Source organism: Manis pentadactyla, chromosome 13 (assembly GCF_030020395.1).
Source record: "Manis pentadactyla isolate mManPen7 chromosome 13, mManPen7.hap1, whole genome shotgun sequence".
NCBI lineage: Eukaryota > Metazoa > Chordata > Mammalia > Pholidota > Manidae > Manis > Manis pentadactyla.
The window spans coordinates 28,400,615-28,419,920 of NC_080031.1; the positions used below are offsets into that span (position 1 = coordinate 28,400,615).

A 19,306-nucleotide genomic window follows, 5' to 3' on the forward strand; every position below is an offset into this window, starting at 1 on the left:
TTATCAAAACAGCTGCGATCACATACGTTGTGAAGGCTTCATTTTGTTTCGCACCGATGTAGTAGGAGTACAGGTTGAACATCCCAATCATGAAGGCCACAAACACCATGATGAATATGACCATGAACTTGAAGATATCCTTCACTGTTCTTCCAAGTGATATTTGTAGAGGTCCAAAGCTTTCATTTGCTGGTAAAATATAAGCTATTCTGGAGAAACTTAAAACTACAGCAATTGCATAAAGACCTTCAGATATAATTTGAGGATCAGAGGGGTCCCACTTTATCCTGGCTAGGAAAAAGGAAAGACAAGAGTTATGGTGAGTTTCTTTAAGTTGCTTGTTTAGATAACTTCTTTCCTAGGAAAGAAATATAATCACTTTAGCAATCCAGTTCCAGATGATAGTCTCTCATCTTAAAGGGAGGGCTTCTTTAAGTGTCAGATACAGTGAGCTTCTGAGTTTATTGAGGAAAGGACCCTCCTGGTTTGCTAGCAATTTTTCATTAGGGTTAAGCATAATGGTTAAGAACCCAAACTGTGGGCTCAGTATATGTAAGAATCCCAGTATATATGTATAATCAACTGAAAAACATAGGTACAGATCATTTAACTTCTTTTAGCTTTATTTTCCCATCTTTAAAAAATGAGATAATACCACTCCTACCTCCATCTGTTGTAAGAATTCAATGTCAGCATATGTTCAGTGTTTGGAAAGTGCTTGGCACTAAATAAATGGTAGCAGTTATTAGTTAATCTTAAACTATAGTAAAAGAAAATAAGGCATTTATAAAGGATAGCATTTGTTATTTAATCTTAAAATAGAATTACACGATAATGTAATTTTGGGCTTGTGGAATATTTGTAGTTATTTAGATTGACTGGAAGTCATTATTATTGGTCACTCAAACAAGTCTATTTTTACCATTTAAATAGAGCAATTATTCATTTGTGAATTTTTCTGACATTATTATATCAGGTCACCAAAAACCCAATTAAGAAACCATTATGATGAAAAAATGCAAAACAATGTGTAAAAAGAAAAATATGATTATAAATTTGTATATTTGTATTATAATTTGTATTTGCTTTTTTGCTAAGAAGTGGAATTAGGAAAGGATATAAGAAACTAATAAAAGCAGTTTCCTTTTTTATAGTATTTTGAATATAGATATAATATATAAATTGAAAACTTTGACTTTTTAAAGCCTCTATATATACTAAACTTTGTTAAACATTTAAATAAATATTAAAAATTAATAATGAAAAGAAACTGCTATATGATATAGCCAATAAACCCAAAAAGATGACAACTGAATATTAACTGATTTTTTATCAGAGGGTTTGAAATAAATATTCAGAGGGAATCTATCTTCCTCACTCTAACTTCCTACAAGGAGGGATTTTCCCTAAGCAAACAACTGAACTTATTTCCATCCCTTAGTCACTGTCCTCCTGAGGAGGTAAAATACCTTGTCTAAATGCTGACTTTGGATGGAGAACAGAGCTTACGTGGTTCCCCTTCTTCCTGAGAACTCTCTCTGGCCCTCTATAGAGGACTCTCATGATCAGGCACTTGCTGCCATGCCTCACTTTGGAGAGGATGGCCCTGTCCATTGCTGCCTGGAAACTAGAGGATATATCTGCCTGATTCTGGGGTTCAATAGTACTGAGCCCATTGGCTAACAGGCTCCGAATGATGTCATCCACCCTGAATTTTATCAGTCTTAGAGGTGATGATGTGGCCTCCATATTAGTTTTTTAAAAGTTTCTCATCTAGTTCAAAGCCTGAGTGGGATATACTGATGTTATTTATCAGCAGCCCACTAGAGACTCCAGCAATTCCCTTGCTTTCAATAGTTTATGTATCTTTAATGAGAACAGTCGTCAACTGTGTACTATTTTTAATAGTCAAGAGGGTAAAAAACCCAAGACATAAGACAGACGTTCTCAATGGAGTTTGGTAGTTAATTGCTTGATCCAAGAGATAAAGTGAGATGATTTTTGTGATTCAGAAAAGTTTCCAGCCAGTAGAAAAATCAAAGGAAGAAGCTGAAAGCATGCTTCTTTAGATACAGACACTCTGACGAAGCTGGAAACTAAGCACAATTCTTTGAGAACTGAGTTGTAACCAAACTACTACTGACATGTACTTTCATAAGAAAATTTTTCATTTTTATTAATTTATACTGACTTTGTAATATAAACTCACCCAAATTGTAATATTTCACATTGTCTCCCAATGTGACTTTTGTCAAGTCCTTCAAAGTATCATTTGCATCAATGATGCTCTGGGCTTTGGAAGCATGCCAAAATGCCATGAATCTTGCAATGAATGATGCTGCAAAGATCGCTAACATACCAAAATCCAGCATATTCCACAACTCAAACAAGTATTCCTTTGGGCCTTCAGTCCATATTTCTTTACATTCAGCCCATATCATGCCTGCATAGGGAAGGGGTGAAAAATATCAATTTGATTTCATGTCAGCCTTAGCTCTTCAGTAAAATAAAATAAAGTTGAAAGGTCTCAGTCTGTCATTTCAAAAGCCTCCAAAATTTGGCCCCATCCCACCCATCCAGCCATAATTACTGTTTCCATACAGATTCCACAGTCCAGCAATAGCACTGCAATGGCCTGATAGCAATTTGATAAAGTCCATTAGGAAACTTCAAATGACAAACATTATTTGATCCGTTAATTCTATACATTAAGAAAGCATTAAAAAAATGTTCACTGTAGGATTCATTTTTTTTTGAGGAACATTATGTTTACTACGCTCCCCCCATCACCAAGTCTCCCCCACAAACCCCATTATAGTCACTGTCCATCAGCATAGTAAGATGCTGTAGAATCACTACTTGTCTTCTCTGTGTTGCACAGCCCTCCCCGGGCCCCCCCATTATACATGCTAATCATAATGCCCCCTTTCTTTTTTCCCCCCCGCTTATCCCTCCCTTCCCACCCATCCTCCCCAGTACCTTTCCCTTTGTTAACTGTTAGTCCATTCTTGGGTTCTGTGATTCTGCTGCTGTTTTGTTTCACTGTAGGATTCTTTATAATAACCAAAACGTACAAACCCACCCCACTCACCACTCAAAATAGAAATAATCGTGGACTTCCTCAGATGGAGTGTTATGCAGCCATGGGATATGTCATTTTAATCACCATGGGGTAGTCGCCACAAGAATGTACCTCTGACTTCCAACTACAGAAATTTAATTGGCCTTGGGTCTCAGCTACTGAATTCTGAAAAATGTTGCCACTTTTCCCCCCAAGGCCATGCTTTTCATGGGCTGCTTCCAGCCAGGACTGAGGGTATCCCTTCTTGAGAGATATGGGACTCTTCTGATGGCGTTCTGTGGCTCGAGGATTTCGTGAGGGCTTTGCCGCCTTCCTTAGACCTAAAGACTATCTGGGAAGCTTCCGCCCCACTTTCCTTCCCTCTCCCCTTCCCACACAAGTATGACGGCCCTTGCAACCTTTCTCAGCTTCCACCCCATTTTCTCTCACGTGAAATTTACCTTAATAAATTCATTATATATTTAATCCTGTCTTTGCATGGGCATCTTGGAAGAGCTAGACTAACACATATTGGACAATATTTATATCATAAACATTCTGACATCTTAAGCAGAAAAGTCAAAGACAAAATGTTATATATCTTTTAGGTTTGAAATAAGCATAGAAAAAGACTAGAAGGAATTACAGGAACATAATAATAGTAGTCTCCTGCTGGTTGAGTTATTAATATTGCACATTCTCTCTAAAATTTAGCTTAGTGCTTAGGAGCATAGATTTTGGGATCAGACTGACATGAATTTGAGACTTTTAGCTCTTAATCTTTTTAGCTGTGTCATCTTTGGCTAGTTATTGAAACTTTCTAAAACCCAGTTTGCAAAATGGGATAATAGTCTATACCTACTGTGTAGGATTGTTTTGAGACTTAAATAATACATGTAAAATGCACAGTACAGTGCCCAGCACTTGGAAAAAATAGCTAGCATTTATTGAACACTTACTATTTAAAATTTTCTGATTAAGACATATTTTCTTCCTTGATTTGAAGAGTCTTACCTTATCAAAAAGAAGTTACTTTACCCCTATTACCTTTATGATACTCTGCTCTGTGATATCCCATTTCCTCCTAGATGCCTCTGGAGAAATAATCCAAACTCCAACAATCGATTGACATCCACCTCCAACAAGAAGTCTTTCATGGTCCCCTGGTTGAAATTAATCTTCTCCCTGCCCCCCACTTGCCTTCAGTGCTTACATTCATCATGAACCTCTGTCACAGCAACTGCCATGTGAGTGGCTGTGGAGCCCAGTGGGTATTAAGAAAATACCATGATCTCTGCTCTCCATCAGCCCGTCTGTGTGTTTTTCTCAATGCAGCACAGAGGATGTGGGCTTAAAAGACAACAATTTCATTACTTATGTTGAATTAGTCCTAGTTAAGAGGAGACTAGGATTGCACTTACACATACTTTTAGTGTATCAAATTGAAAACAGGAAACCTGCATGTGTACACTCACACTCACACGGACACACACCCTCTACCCCAGCCCCACAAGCACACATACAAACCATGAGCAGGGCTGAAAAGATCTGAAGGCAGCCTTCTTTTTGTGGTGCTGGGTTCCCGCCAGCTTTGCTCAACAGGAGACAAGGAGGCTGGCGTAGAGTGACTGAGCACAGGGACTAAAGGGACAGTAAACTCATATGGTCTAGTTGTTTTCTAAGCTTCCTCTCCTTCTTCCTCCTATTTCCCCTCTGCCTTCTTTCTCTCTCTCTCTCCTTAATACATAGAATTCTTGGTAAAAGTTATATTTTATCAGAGCTTAGAAATCTAAGACAGACACAGTAAACTACTACCTGAAGGAAGCGTTCTTGTCTCACCTCCTCCTAGGACTCCTGGGAGCTGCCAGGCATAATTTGAAGCCCCCCCACCCCGCCCCGCCCCGCCCCGCCCATCTAATCCAACTTGTCTGGCTAGCAGGGGACTTCGCAGGGATCAAGCTTCTGCTCAAACACATTCTAGAAATGAGGTGCTTACTACCTCTGAAGGCTGCCCATCCTGTTGAACTTTCCAGAAGTATCCCTTCAGTGTGGATCCATGGGCGCTCATTTTGCCCTCTAGAGCCGTAGAGATGAGTCAGCTCCCTCTGCCTTTAAATTTCTTAAAAGAAAAATACCTGTGTGCTCATTAAATCTGTTCTTCTACAGCAGAGTCGGGTTTACCATGAAGCTAATGAAACTTAAGCTTCAAGATGCTTTATTTGCCCAAGCTCCTTCTAAAGCCCTGTTCTGTCTTCTTTTTCTCTAATCGGGGCTTTCCAAATCCATAAACTTCAGGCTCCACAATCCCTGGGCTCCGCGCTATGCGCCCCTCCCCAGGCTCCGTGAGCACTCCTCCAGGGGGCGCCACTCACTCCCCTGGCCGCTTTCCCTGGGCTGCTCCCTGGTTTGCCAACTGCCTGGGTGTGGCATCCAGAGCCGCCCACACTCCCGCGCGTGCGGTCTGCCCAGAGCGCGGAGCAGTGGGGTTGGTACAGCCCTGGACTGCCGTCCTCTCCTGTTGAGGTCAGCCCATTTCCTTTCATTGGAGCGTCAACCCAACTGCATTTTCTTCCTCAGCAGCTCACACTGGACATTAAGTTAAAAATGCCCCTTAGGGCCATTCCACGTGTCGCCCCATCAAGCACATCTCCCCTCCCTGTGTTCCCGCTACACCTCCTCTCACTGTTTGAGCTCACCATTCAGATCTCAGCCGACGGGATCTCCCAGAACGCCAGTTACATCATTCGGTCTTTCAACCATTTGTCTAATAAATATCAGATAAATTTGCTTTCTTGACCAATAATGTGAGTCTTTTCCCTCAAGCCACCCAACATCTGACCTAAGTAGGCCTCTTCTAATTAATACTTCCAGAAAGCACAACAAAATTTCTTTTAATAACTTCAAAAATAAAAAGAAATACCAGTGTCAGAAACTGAACTAGGAGTCTAATACGTGCTGCAAAGTACCAGCTGTCTAAATTGTAAACTGTTCTTCATTTAATTAAACACTGTGAGATAATCTCTGAATCTCAGTACAAAAGTTAGCAGGGCAGTAGTTCTAAGGAAAATGTTTTCACTCATAATATTAAAAGTTAATGTAACACTCTTAGTTTGGGTTTCTGAGTAAAAAAGGAAAAACTTCTAATGTATCATAAAATATTAGTATGAAAAAAGTGAATTATGTTTGATAAAGAAAAAAATAAACATATTACATCTAATCCCCTTACATAAAATTTAATGTTTTCAAAGTTTCATCTTGAACTAACAAGTCATATCCCGCTTAATATGTTCTCAGTAGGAAGTACCACTCCTATGTAAAGTAACACATGAACTCTTAATGAGGAGTTCAATAATAATCATAATTATCTGAAATTTATTGAACTTTCCTATGTACCAAGCACTGTATTATATACTTTACATATACTAACACATTTAAAAAACTATGGTGCACAGGCTTTTAGTTTAATAGGAAAAGGCGATGTCTAAATGTTCTTATTTTAAATCAAATGTTCAAAGTGATACGTAATTTAGTTCTTGCAGTTTTATGGTATAAGGTAAATACCAAATAAATAGAAAATAATAGGAAATCAAACTTCTTTTCTCTATCTCTGGTTCATCATTACTTTGTTGATGCAACTCACATTAAACCACTGTTCATATTTCTTCTTGAAACAGATCTAGGAAATGAAGCGTTTCAGAAGTTCTGACTAACTCTCAGTGCCGTTGAATTACCTCATACGCATTTGAAATGATCATATGGTAATTTGCATAGTGCTCATGATATTTTATTTTGATTGATCATCCTGCTGGGCCCCGTGTAAGGAAGCCAAGAAGACATCTCCTGCCCTCAAGTGACATAAAATGTCTGTAGCTGCTCCCCTAGATCACCGGGGAGAACCAAGCTTCTGGACTACCACAGGTCTTAGGTGAAGATTCCTTGAGCCCTCTTCTCTGTATACTGTATGGTGATTTCATGCACAGACAGGGCCTTAACTACCATGTGGCAAAGGAAGACTGCCGAAACCCTACCTGCAGCCCAGGCTTCGCCTAAGGGCTGTATTTTCTATTATTTAGTGGCCAACTTCACCTGGAAATCCCATGTGCACTTCAGAATCAATGACAATGCAAACCTCATTACCAGCTTTCCTTCTCCAAGCCCCAAGCACGATCTCCCCTCTATGTCCTCCCTTGCAGAGAACTTCTGTTCCCACTGAGTGATCCGAGGTGGAAGCCATGGCACCCATTGCCAGGCACCATGCATGCATCACCAAGTTCTCTTTCAAGGGGCTCTCAAATCCTGTCCAACCTCTCCTGAGTTCCTGCCCTCACCCTCCTCACTTTCACTGTCTGCTCTGCCTCCAGACTCACCCCTCTACCTCATAACCACTGTGACTTTTTCAAAATGTGACTAGATCACACCACGGATGCTGAAAACCATCCTCTGGTCATCCCCGCACCCTGTCTCCCATCAGCCATGTCCACAAACACACCAGTGCTCCCACTGGCCCTGATGTGGCACTTCCTGTGCTCCAGGTCCGTCAGCTCCCATCTTTGCAGACAGAGCTTCCACCCCTTGAAGGGTCCTTACTCCCCACCAGCACTCAATCTGGGTGACATTTCCTTAACTTCAAAGTCTCAGATTGGAGGTACTGCCCCTTCCACATTCCACCTCACTCAGATTTGGATGGCCAGCCTGTGCATGCTCATGATACCCTAACAGCTCTTCAATTACAGAATTTGTCACATGAGTTTTAATCATTGATGTACCTACTAATCTGTCCCCTACACTTAATTTCCCTGATTGCAACAGCTGCCTGTCCTTCAGCTCAGATCCTCCTTACCTAACAGAGGCACTTACTAGCTATTGGATTGATTCATTCCTAAATTCTAGTTGAAATATCTTTCTCATTTGCATTATATTTAATGACAAGCCATACATATGACTGATTCTAAAGTGTAGTGGGTAAGACTGCATTCCCTCTGTTTCATTTATCCACTGGGGGATCTAAAGCAAATTACTTAACCCTCACATAAACGCTTAAGGTCTATGTTATTACAATACGGACTAGAAAATGGAGGCACAGGGAGCATGTGTGACTTGATGTCTGTAAAGTGCTCTGAACAGTTCTCAGTGCATAATAAATGTTCCATAAATGCAAGTGCCTATTAGCTTCTCTTCCTGCTAAATCTCAACATAAAATCATGTGCTTGTTTTTACACTTGAAGTTACAGCTCTATCAAAATATGAATGTCAGTTTTTCATCTGTGGCAGGCTTTGATTAATACTGTCCTATTTGTTTTCTTCCCATGTTTTTCTTTGAAATTCTAGAAGCCTGGGGCATGTGAGAAGGCTGCAGCACTGATAATGAACCCAAGATAACTTCACTTTAAAAACACTAAGAAAACCATGTTGTGAGGTGCATTGTATCATGCTGTATACATTTGTATCTCTGCCCTGTGAAGGAATCAGTGGCATTCAATCCAACTGCTAAGGCTGCAGAAATAAATGATGACAGAAAATCAGTCTTTACCTATTACCCATGATATAATGAGCATCTCCATCCACGAGAAGCAGGATGTTTTCATCCTGAACAGCTGTTTTGCATTATCTGTGCTGGTTTCATTAGGGAGGAGTTTGGTGCCTTCAAATCTGTCAGCTGCATTCATAACTAGCAGTCCCAGAAAAATGGTGAAGGAGGCTGCATGTGCTACAAATTTCATGAATGGTCCACGCATTATCTTCCCCATCTGCCACAACACACACCAAAAGAAAATCTTAGCTTTGTTTTGCACAGTTTGCAGAGCACACACTCACACACACAAGAATAAACATCTGACTACTCCAATGTCCTCCCCAGACAATTATATATAATCACATAACTAACTGTAGAATAATAATTCTTTATCCTGTCATGAAGTTTTGGTCACAGTCCTCATCTACATATGCTGATATCTCAGACTGATAATTAAACAAGCTTTTCTATTAAATTATATTGAAGTTCTTCAAATACATAACACTGACAAAAATAATATTTTATTAATATAATAACAAAGAGCATAGTATCATCATTATTCATAAAGGGCAAACTGACAGTGGGCCTGAAGTATTGAGGAAGCAGCAATGAGAATATTAAGCTGTACTTGACAGTGTGTGGAGCCCTGTTGGCATTCGCCTTGCTTACTGTCTCCGTGTGTATTTCATTGTGACGGTGCAAGTCAGGCCTTGAGTGATGTCACTATGTGGGTGATGTTTTAAATGGAATAAAAGTAATGAGGGACAAGAAAAGACCTCCCAACTAATAGGACAGCATGGCAATTCCCATGGGGTATTAGAACAATGCCCCAGAATGGTACTGGACTTAAACTCCAACATTTTAGGTTCTGGTTCTAGCGTCATACCTCATTAGCTGAGTGGCAATGAATAAATTTCCTAAATTAGGTGAAGAATAGATTCTTCATATGAAATATAGAGATGATAAAGCTTTTGTGCTTCTGTGGCACAGGATTCATTTCTGTCTGAAATGTACAAATCCTTGCTGGAGCAGAGGGATGGTAGTGTCCGGGATGGGTCTTCAGGGCTCTGTGCACCCCCCAGAATGGTAAACAAAACTTGCATGTGTGTTCAGGATTTTTTTCTTAGGAGAGAGCCTGTAACTTTCAATGGCTTTTCAATTGAGTTTATTCCTACAGAAAAATGTGTAAATTATTAATGCCACTGACACTTAGGCAGTACGTGTGTGTGTCAAGGACTGTTTTAAGTGCTTACTCTGTAAACTCATGTAAGCATTACAACAATCCAAATGTATAGGTGTTACTAAAATGCCCATTTTACTGATGAAGAAAGCAAATGAGGTCCAGGAACTTGCTTAAAGGTCACACAGCTCATAAGTGGCAGAGTGGGAGAGTGACCCCAGACACTCTTGTTTCAGAGTTAATGCCTCTATTTGGTTTACAAAACAATTTCACATGTTCTCATTAAAGTAAACATGTAAATTCTTAGAGAAAGCAAAGAAGATTGTTTTAAGACTTAAAAAAGCCAAATGCTATAATGGAAGAAATGCAATCAATGTTCTCCGTTCTTGTAAACTTTGTATGGTTTTCGAAATCATAAAATTTAGAGCTGAAATGAATCATATAATTTAGACTTTTCTGTCTTGATATTAAGAATCTTAGGACAGAAGAGTATCAGGATGTTTTCTGTGTATTTATCATCTATCTACTTACATTTACTTTTAAGCCAATGGATTCATACAGTTACAATACTGCAAAACCAATCCAAAGTTACTTTGTAAAAATCTGCTGTAAAAATGATGTCTAAAAATCATATCTCCATAAGAATGCTCATTAGATTAAATAAAAGAGTGTTTTTTGTTTGTGTTCTTATTTAAATGGTACTCTCAAGTAAACAAATGGCAGTAAAGTTAAAACAAATGAGAAACAAAATAGGTTTGATTTCTTTTGCCTATTATCCTTAGCTATGTTTTCTAAAAAATATGGACTGTTTAAAAATGAGCATTAATACATCTTTAATTTCTTTATCCATGGTGTGCCATACACAATTTTAATTTTACCATGACTCTTTAAAAACATGTATTACCGCAAATGGAAATTTGTTGCAAGATTCAATATCTTTCTCATGGAAAATGCTAATTATTATAAATGCTAGACTGATTTATAAAATCCTCAGTTTCTTTGAGTGTTTGGAAAACTGGGTTTGGGGCAATGACTGTTATAGTTAAATTCATGAAAAAACATATTCTTTGCCTTGTTTCAGAAAGAATCAGAGATGGCCCTCAAAATACAAAACTACCAAGAACATGAGGGCAAAAATTAAAAGAGGAGGAGAAAAGTTTGGGAAGGTAAAACGAGGGTGGGAATAAAGCCATCCACTTGCGAGTGGGCCCCCAGTCCGAGAACCCCAGAGCTCGCGGTCAGGGGTCCCGGGCACAGCTACAGTCCACGTGCAGCTATTCAGGGCAGGGGTCTGAGCCGTGCCTCATGCCGGCCTGCCTTGCCCTCCTTCTTCACTGGGTTCCTGTCCCTCATGTAATGTTACTCCTCCTCTATTGTATTTAGAAGGGAGAGAGAATCAAACCAGCCATTTTTGCTGCTTATTGAACATTGTAACTTAAAGGGGGAAAAAAGCAAGCAAGCAAACAGAAAACAAAAAGCTGGTTGGCAGGAAACTGAAATGTTAGTTTTAGTTTGGATATTGATATTCTCTAGTTCTTATTACAAATCATTGAGAGTTGTGTTTTTCTTTAAACTAAGGGAGACTTTGGCATCATTCAATGGACTTTAGCAATTGAAGTGAGTCATTCATTTTAGTAAAATTTGTCATCTATATACACTGGACTGAAAACAAGTTTCTGAAAAAAGAATGGGGCTTATCAATTAAACAGGGAGAACAATTAATGTATCTGGCAAGTTATTGAGGGAGCACTGGAAGAAATACTTGCCTTTAAATGCTATATATCATACTTTTTTCAAGTTATTTATTGATGGCCAAATACATCACTACCAAATACAGTAGAAAAGAAAAGGTTGAACCTAGCTTAAGTGAAAATGATTTGAAATCACAGTCAACTTATTTTTATTGTAATGAACATAAAACATATTTGGGCTACAGTGGAAACAGAGAATGTGGACAAAAAAATTTCTGACAGGAAAAGAGAGGAGACTTGGGGAAAGGAAACCAACTTCAAACAGAAATAGGGACTCTGCCAAGGTGTGTAGGTCTACAGTTGGATCTGGCTTAGCTTTCACGGATGTTTCGGTAAGTTTTTAATATTTTAAATAAAAGCATATTTAAGCCTCTCCCCCTGTGAAAAAAAATCAATTCTGTAAGCTGTAAATAATGTTTATGTATGTTACTAAAGGGAAAAATTGTAAGATTTTATCACCATGCTTCAAAGGCTAAATAACAGTCAGCAAAACAGATTTTAGATATGAGAAAAAAAATACTTTGACAGTGTCCTTTTAATTTGATTATTTGCCTCAGTGTTCATAAACAAGGATGGAAAACAGATGCCAGAAAGAAACATGGCCAGGGAGGAAGAAATAGTGAAGGAAATCGGGTTAGTTAGGATTCAATCAGAATTTAAGAAATGTGTGACTCCAAGTACTGCCAAAAATAGTCTCTGTCAAAACACCACACACTCTGGAAGGCATTATGTTTCTGAACCTACTGGGTATGGGGAAGGAAAATAATTCAGTTTGGAAAACATAATTTAATGGATCACAGAGTGATAACAAAGATAATGCAGAATCCCACCCCCCACTTTTTAACTCAGCTTAAATCTCTGAAGACTACAGAAATGTGTAGCCTTGTCCTAGGAGAGAACATTTAGATTTTGTTTTTCAAAGTGAAATCCGTCATTCATTTGAGAAAGAGAAGAAGAATTTTAACTTTCCAGAAAAAAATCTATCTATACATTTATAATTCTAGTAAATGTCATTGTTTTCTATTTTCTTCATTTTATCTATAAAAGATCAGTTTGGGGCCTAATGTATTTTAAGGGAAAAAAATCTATCTATACATTTATAATTCTAGTAAATGTCATTGTTTTCTATTTTCTTCATTTTATCTATAAAAGATCAGTTTGGGGCCTAATGTATTTTAAGGGAAAAGTGATGACAGATTTTACCCTCATGAGAAGACATGCAATTTCCAGTAGTTCCTATAATCATCACTAGAAATAATTATGAAGTTGTCACTATGTAAAAGGTTTCGCAGCTGCTTTTACCATAAGCCACTTAGAAAGGCTCCTATACAGCTAAAGCACCAAATACGTAACTAATAATGAAATATATAGATCCTGGTGATATATGAGAAGTGCCTACATGTTACAAATGTCTGGAAATGAATCATGCCTGCATTTAAGAACAGCAAGTAATTCCAACTGACATTTCTACATAGCACGTAAATAGATGATCCAGCAAAGACTTGAGGCACATAGCTGTAGAATTATTTCAGTCTAATTCCCAGAGTTGAGACTTAAACATTTCCAGAAAGGTGGCTTCAAAACATGAAAAATGGGATTGTTGGCAATGCAAGACAGACAAAAATTTCTGTGCCTGTTAACAGAATGTGACAGGTCAACATTTTTCAAACTTGTTCTGTCACACTAATAAAAGGTTAGGTTCAGGTGGACATATTATTTTAACCAAAACCTGGGCAGATGGATTTTGCTTTAGAAAAAAAAAAAAAGCCTATCTTTGCTGTCAGATTACAATGTACTCTGTCCCTAAAATAAATATTCTTCAGTGAACAGGTATTACATTGGTATTTATACTATAATTCTTTATTTAAATTAAGATTTTTCTGACTAAATAAATACAAAACAATAACTTTCATCTCAAATTTTGCCAGAGGAGAAACAAAGACAGAAACATGTTATCTTTTAGGGTGTTATTTGAAATATCTGCTCAATACATACTACAACCTCACTTAAAAATATAACATTATATGCACAGACATCACTAGACAGAAAATGAAATACGCTAACACAGTAACTGAGGTTTTCTCACACACCAATAGTGGTGGTACTACCAGTGAATTAGCCCTTCTTTCCTTTTCTTTCTCTATTTCCTATAGTGAATGAGTTATTTTTGTCTTATTAAAACCAGTAAGATTATTTAAACCCAACTCTGACTTCCCTGAAATTTTCATTTGGGAAATAGAGCTTACCTGCTTCACTGACTCTGACATATAAAACTAGACACCTAAGAGATCGTAGAGGCTCCAGCTTCCCAGACATACCTTGCTGCATGGAGCAAACCAGTAAATGAGAGCCAGGAAGGGCAGTCCGACTGCAACGGCGAGGACCACGAGGAACTTGACTGCCATCGTCTGCTGCCGCAAACCAGAAAGATTCTCATACCATATGGAGAGAAGCTGCTGCTGGCAGTTGGGATGGGCTACAAACTAGCAGAGAGGTGACAAAACATGTAACAGCTTGATTAAAGGAACGTTCAGCATCAACTCCTTCCCTGTGTTCTAATATTTTGTTCCGAGATTTCCCATGAAAAATATTGTTAGAATTAGAGAGCAAACATAAAACTTCTATTTGACAGGCATCAAGCAAGATGGCAGGAGGTGGAGGTTCTAATATGTATTATATAAATCTGAAGCTTCCAATTTATCAAAGTTTTCCTTTATGACTAGTGGGTTTTCTTTTAAAGCATACACGATTGTTGGAAATTTAATATTATAAAAAGATTCATCAGTGTTTTACACAGGCACTTTTATGATTTTATGTTTTTTCCATCTTGAAAGAGCAAAGGAAAGATCCTGCTAGCTCAGATGTCTAAATACTTTCAGAAGTGTACCACCTTTTCTGCACTGACCTAAAATGCTAAACTTACTACATACCAAATTCCCATTTGTATATGGGTCTGTTTCTAGACTGCCTATTCTATTTCATTGATACCTCTTTTTATTTCTGTGCCATAAACTCTCTCAAGAAAATTTTATAAGTGAATTTCACTTTTTATAATTCAGAATTTCTTATTCTCATATGTTTGTTTTTTACAAATGACCCCTACATATGAAAGAGGCAACATTATTTAATAGATAAAAAGCAACAACACAAAACAAAAATTAGAAAAGAGAATTAAAATGTTAGATAAAGGACAGGTTACATAATGGAACTACAAGTGATTTTTTAAGGATGGTTAACCCTGAGGATAATCAAAACAAAATACAGTGCTTATTCTCAGAATGCTAAAGTTTAGTAATACCCATTGTTGGTAGAAGAAATAAGCCCTCTCATACAATGGTGGTGTGTGTGAACTTGTACACCTTTTTTGAAGGGAAAAGTAAAATGTTTTGAAATAACAAAAACCTAAAGAAAAGACTGAACACCCTTAAATAGTGTTAAACAAACATAATGATAAAACAGTGCAGTCTTTGAAAAGATGAAATATTTACCAAAATGTAAAGCTATTAATTTGTAGACAGAAATTTAGTAGTGATTAATTACTCTCCTTTCGAAATTGGGAAGATAGAATGGGAACATGTCTATACTGTTTGAAAACTTACCATAAACATGTATTACTTTAATTGTAAAACCTACCTTAAATAACTGTTGTTGTTGTTGTTGTTTTTAAGATGTTGTACATAAAGTAAGAAAGCAGTCAAGGAGAGGAGACACTCCATGGAGACAGAGACTGAAATTATTCCACAAAGACATAGCTGGAGGAGATTTAAATGCACTAAAGAAAGAATTGAAGGCATTGGTCCCTAACCGGAATATATCAACAAATGGGAAAACAGAGCTGAGTTAAACAATGACGTTCCTATCATATAACAAATGCCTTGTAATTTGGACACACACTGTCATTTTCATATTAGATAAGCAAAGGAAAGTGGCAATCACCATATAAACGAATCTAGATTTTAAAGGCTGTATTCAGTGTAGCATTTGACCTACATGCCTCACAACCAGGTTCTTAGGATTCATTAGAGGACCTAATACAACTGTTAATTAGAAAAACCCAGCTCAATATAATTATGTCCACTTTTCATCCTTAGTTTGCACCAATAAAAACTGAAGTAATGCAAATGGGGCTTCATGCCTGACCTTACTTTTTTTACTTCATATTTAATGGCAAGTTTTAAACGGCTGAGATTTGGACGACCGTGATCTCCACCCCCATGGCGTACTTCAACGTCCCCGTTCAGAATGGCCTCTACTTCCTCCGTGTTTCTGCACAAGTCGAGGAGTCCAACAACAAAATCTTTGCACTGCATTGAGAGTTTTTTGTAGTCATTCTAGGAAAGACAAAGCAAAACAAAAACAGTAATGCAGAAGTAGAACATTTTATTATGCTACACCAATGAATGTATCAGGGACTTGACAGTTTGTAGAGAAAGCAAAGAGAAAAATTCTATTTGGAGGTTTACTCTTCTTTTAACATGCTTTAATTGCTGTTCTGCTGAGTAAGCTCTGAAATATCTTAGTACCATAAAGATTTCCTTCATATCCTGGAAAAGCAAATTTGCCTAAAGCATAACCAACATTATCAAAAAGCGGCCTACTTTGACAAATTCACCTGTTGATTCAGGAGAAATATAAAGTAAGCAACTTTTCCCACAGCATGATTAGACTACCTTCACATACATTGTATCTTTTCTGTTCATAATCTTATCAGCAAGGCACATAATATACACCTGATAGATCTTTGGAAGACTTTGAAAACTGTGTTGGTTAAAGTTGAGAAGCATATGACATATGGAGAGGTTCTGGAGAAAAGCAAAGTTGTATCACATATGCATGTAATAAATTGTTAACCAAGGAACTTTGTGTGCCAATCACAGGATCAAAAGACCTTATCAAATATAAAGTCAGCAAACTGAGATGCCTCTCCCTGGAGAAAAGACAGTTTAATGAAAATGTTTTCATGGTAATTTATTGCTGATGACATAATTTATGTTAGACAGATAGTTGATTGTATTCAGCTATCACTCACGTTGACATACACGCCATGTACTCACATCTTCATTCAGGTCTTTTTAATATTTCCTTCCTCTTTATTTTCTTACATTGAAATAAGGTCAGCGTTAATCAGGAAAACCTATTCACTAGAGCTTGTTGAGTTGCAAGTGGCTTATACTATTTCATTTCATCTTCACAGTTGTCTCGGTCCGTTAGGTTGAATAAGGTCATGCAGTCACTGTGTCAAAACCAAGCTTTAAATCTAATACTGTTTGGCCCAAAGACTTTGCCTTTAAGAATTATACCACATTGTCTCTTCTTTGTAGATTGCTTTTCTATATTGATCTTTGAAGAACTGGGAGGTACACAAGGCAAATATTATACCCATTTTGCACATCAAATCCTAAGGTCCCCTAAGGTCACACAGCCTCATTGGCAAAGTTTACTTTTAAAGCCAGCTTTGCAAATTCAGTTAGTTGTCACCTCCATTCTGAAGCCACCGGTGTGTTGTGGGATGAAAAGGTCCTTTGGAAAGATCAAGAGAAGAAGATGCTGGAGAAATATGAGTGTCTCTGGATATTATTCAATATGGTAAAATTTGGAGGAAGTCTATTTGGAAAATAGCTTCAAAGTGAGTATGTATAAAGCATCCACTCAGGTTTCTCCCTGGAAATCATGACAAGTGACCTTTCAATATATGTTAGTAATTTCTAAATGGGCTACATTTTGCTAACTGCATATCCAAACAGATTCTATAAAGGCAAATTGATAACACAAATTATGTGTTAACCGAGAATGCTTCAAACTACTTCTAAACAGGTATGTGGTCAGATAGTATAGGCAGGGTCACAAGGAAATAGCTTTACCCTTCTCATGAAATAGTCATTTAGGGTCGTGGGGACAAACTTTGGGGTGTGGAAGTGCATATGACATTCATGTCTATACTGGAACACAGTGGTTAGGAGCATGGGCTTTTAGACTTAGATAAACCCGTAATCAAATCCCAGCTCTTTCATTTTTTAGCCATGTAATCTTAGATTAGTTAAAACCACTTTTAAGTAGGTGCTATTATTATTCTTACTTTATAGATGAGAAAATGGAAGCTTAGTGAGATTAAATAAGTATATAATCACACATGCAAAGCACTTAGCATGGTGCTGAGCAATTACCAAGCTTTTGATAAAACATTATTATTTCATTCTATACCATCAAAGGCAAAATCTGAGAACAGGCCATTCCTTGACATTAGTAAGAACTCATGGAGCTATGACAAAATTTAATGTACCTAGATTTTCTTATATGTTGTGCTCAATTCTTGACTATCCTTAGTCCTTTAGAAGACAAAAATGTTAAGAATCAAAATCAGTGCTCTCTAGAATTCTAAAAAGCTCAGGTGAAATTATACATTTAAAAGGAGAAAGTGGTCCTTTCCATGAGGAATAACACATTCTAGTAGAAGTCACACAGAGTGAAGAAATAAAGTGCTCTGTGCTAATAGCTTGATGTAAACAATTGTTTCCAATTCACTGCTAATTTTCCAGACATATCCTCAAAAAAGAAAAGTACCACTCTACTTTTAGAAATATACACTTTTTCTTTTACCTTGGGAATACATTTATAAATGTTTTCATATTTTAAACCCTCTGAAATTGACGTGTAAATGCACTTAAAATGAAATGTTGGCAGTAGTTCACCAGCCAGATGCAGCACTGTGATTTGGGTTCCTTAAAGGAAAAGTGATTAATTTATAGGAAAAGGTTGATTTAATTCTGGGTCATATCTGTGGGTCATCCAGCCACACAATTAGGAGTGGGTGCTTGCCTATTAACCTTTGAATTGTAAAGAGATGACCGATAGTGGGCGAAAAGAACAGTTTATAGATTATAAGACAGAAAAATGTCCCTGATAAATTATCCTTTCAAAGGGTCATCTTAGTCAGATTTTACACAGTAGATGTTATAGTCTATAATTTTAATGTCTGACTCTTCTTTTTATATGAGAGATGAAGTCTACTTCATAAAAATTAACAGAGTAGGGGGAAATACATTCCTTAATTCTTGCTAATCAACCCTGAAGGCTTTGGAGAAGGGCAGACTTGGGTTTGAAAGCAGGTGCAGCCATTGGCTGTGTGACTCCGGGCAACTGACTTATTCCCTAAAAGCCTCAAAGTCCTCACATGACAAATGGGGATAATATGAGTACCTACTTGCCAGGGTTGCTGTGGAGATTATACAAGGTAAACACTGCCAACACTCTGGCACAGGGCAGTACTGAATCAATGGTAGTTATCATTATTATTATTTTCATTTTTTCATAAACAATATCCAGGTATTCTCAGTCCCTTGTCACAAATGTGTGCTAGCAAATATAAAGGTATTTGGGATTCCTGGGTATTATTTGAAAATGTATTGAAAATAAAACAATTATTCATTTATGAATTCTTTCAACAAATATTCAGTAACTACTGCTATGATAGGTATCACAGTCTTAGTAAAATGGAAGTTTGATAAAATGAGATTATGTACTTGAAGAGTAAAGAGAGTATGGAATATTATTATCTATGTAGTGATAAATTAGCCTGGTGAGAGCACATGTAACTCTAAGCATTTCCTGCTCTTCAGAATAATGGTCACTAAATGGCACGCTGACTATTGGGCTCAGTCACTGCTGATGTGGTTAGCAAGCATTTATACAGCACCTTCTAGGTAGGGTTGTGAGGGACAGGGGTTAATAAGACACTACTCAGAGAGAAAAGGGAAAAAGGGATGAGAGATACAACTGCAAACAAGAATTGAAGACAAACATTT

General features: G+C 37.5%; 1 protein-coding gene across 4 annotated transcripts in view; it reads right to left on the bottom strand.

The window, feature by feature from the left end:
• TRPC6 (transient receptor potential cation channel subfamily C member 6) overlaps positions 1-19,306 on the bottom strand; it is a 113,465-nt gene that overhangs the window by 14,397 nt on the left and 79,762 nt on the right. For 2 of the 4 annotated variants that reach the window (XR_005028221.2, XM_036902809.2), the window contains exons 3-7: positions 15,650-15,835; positions 13,823-13,987; positions 8,592-8,808; positions 2,210-2,443; positions 27-291 (exon numbers count right to left, since the gene is read on the bottom strand). Coding sequence is in view for 3 of the 4 variants with exons in the window: in XM_036902809.2 (XP_036758704.2) it covers positions 27-291; positions 2,210-2,443; positions 8,592-8,808; positions 13,823-13,987; positions 15,650-15,835 (1,067 nt within the window). In the remaining variant the exon portion in view is untranslated. The remainder of the gene's footprint in view (positions 1-26; positions 292-2,209; positions 2,444-8,591; positions 8,809-13,822; positions 13,988-15,649; positions 15,836-19,306) is intronic. The other 2 variants (XM_036902811.2, XM_036902810.2) reach the window with 2 other exon arrangements.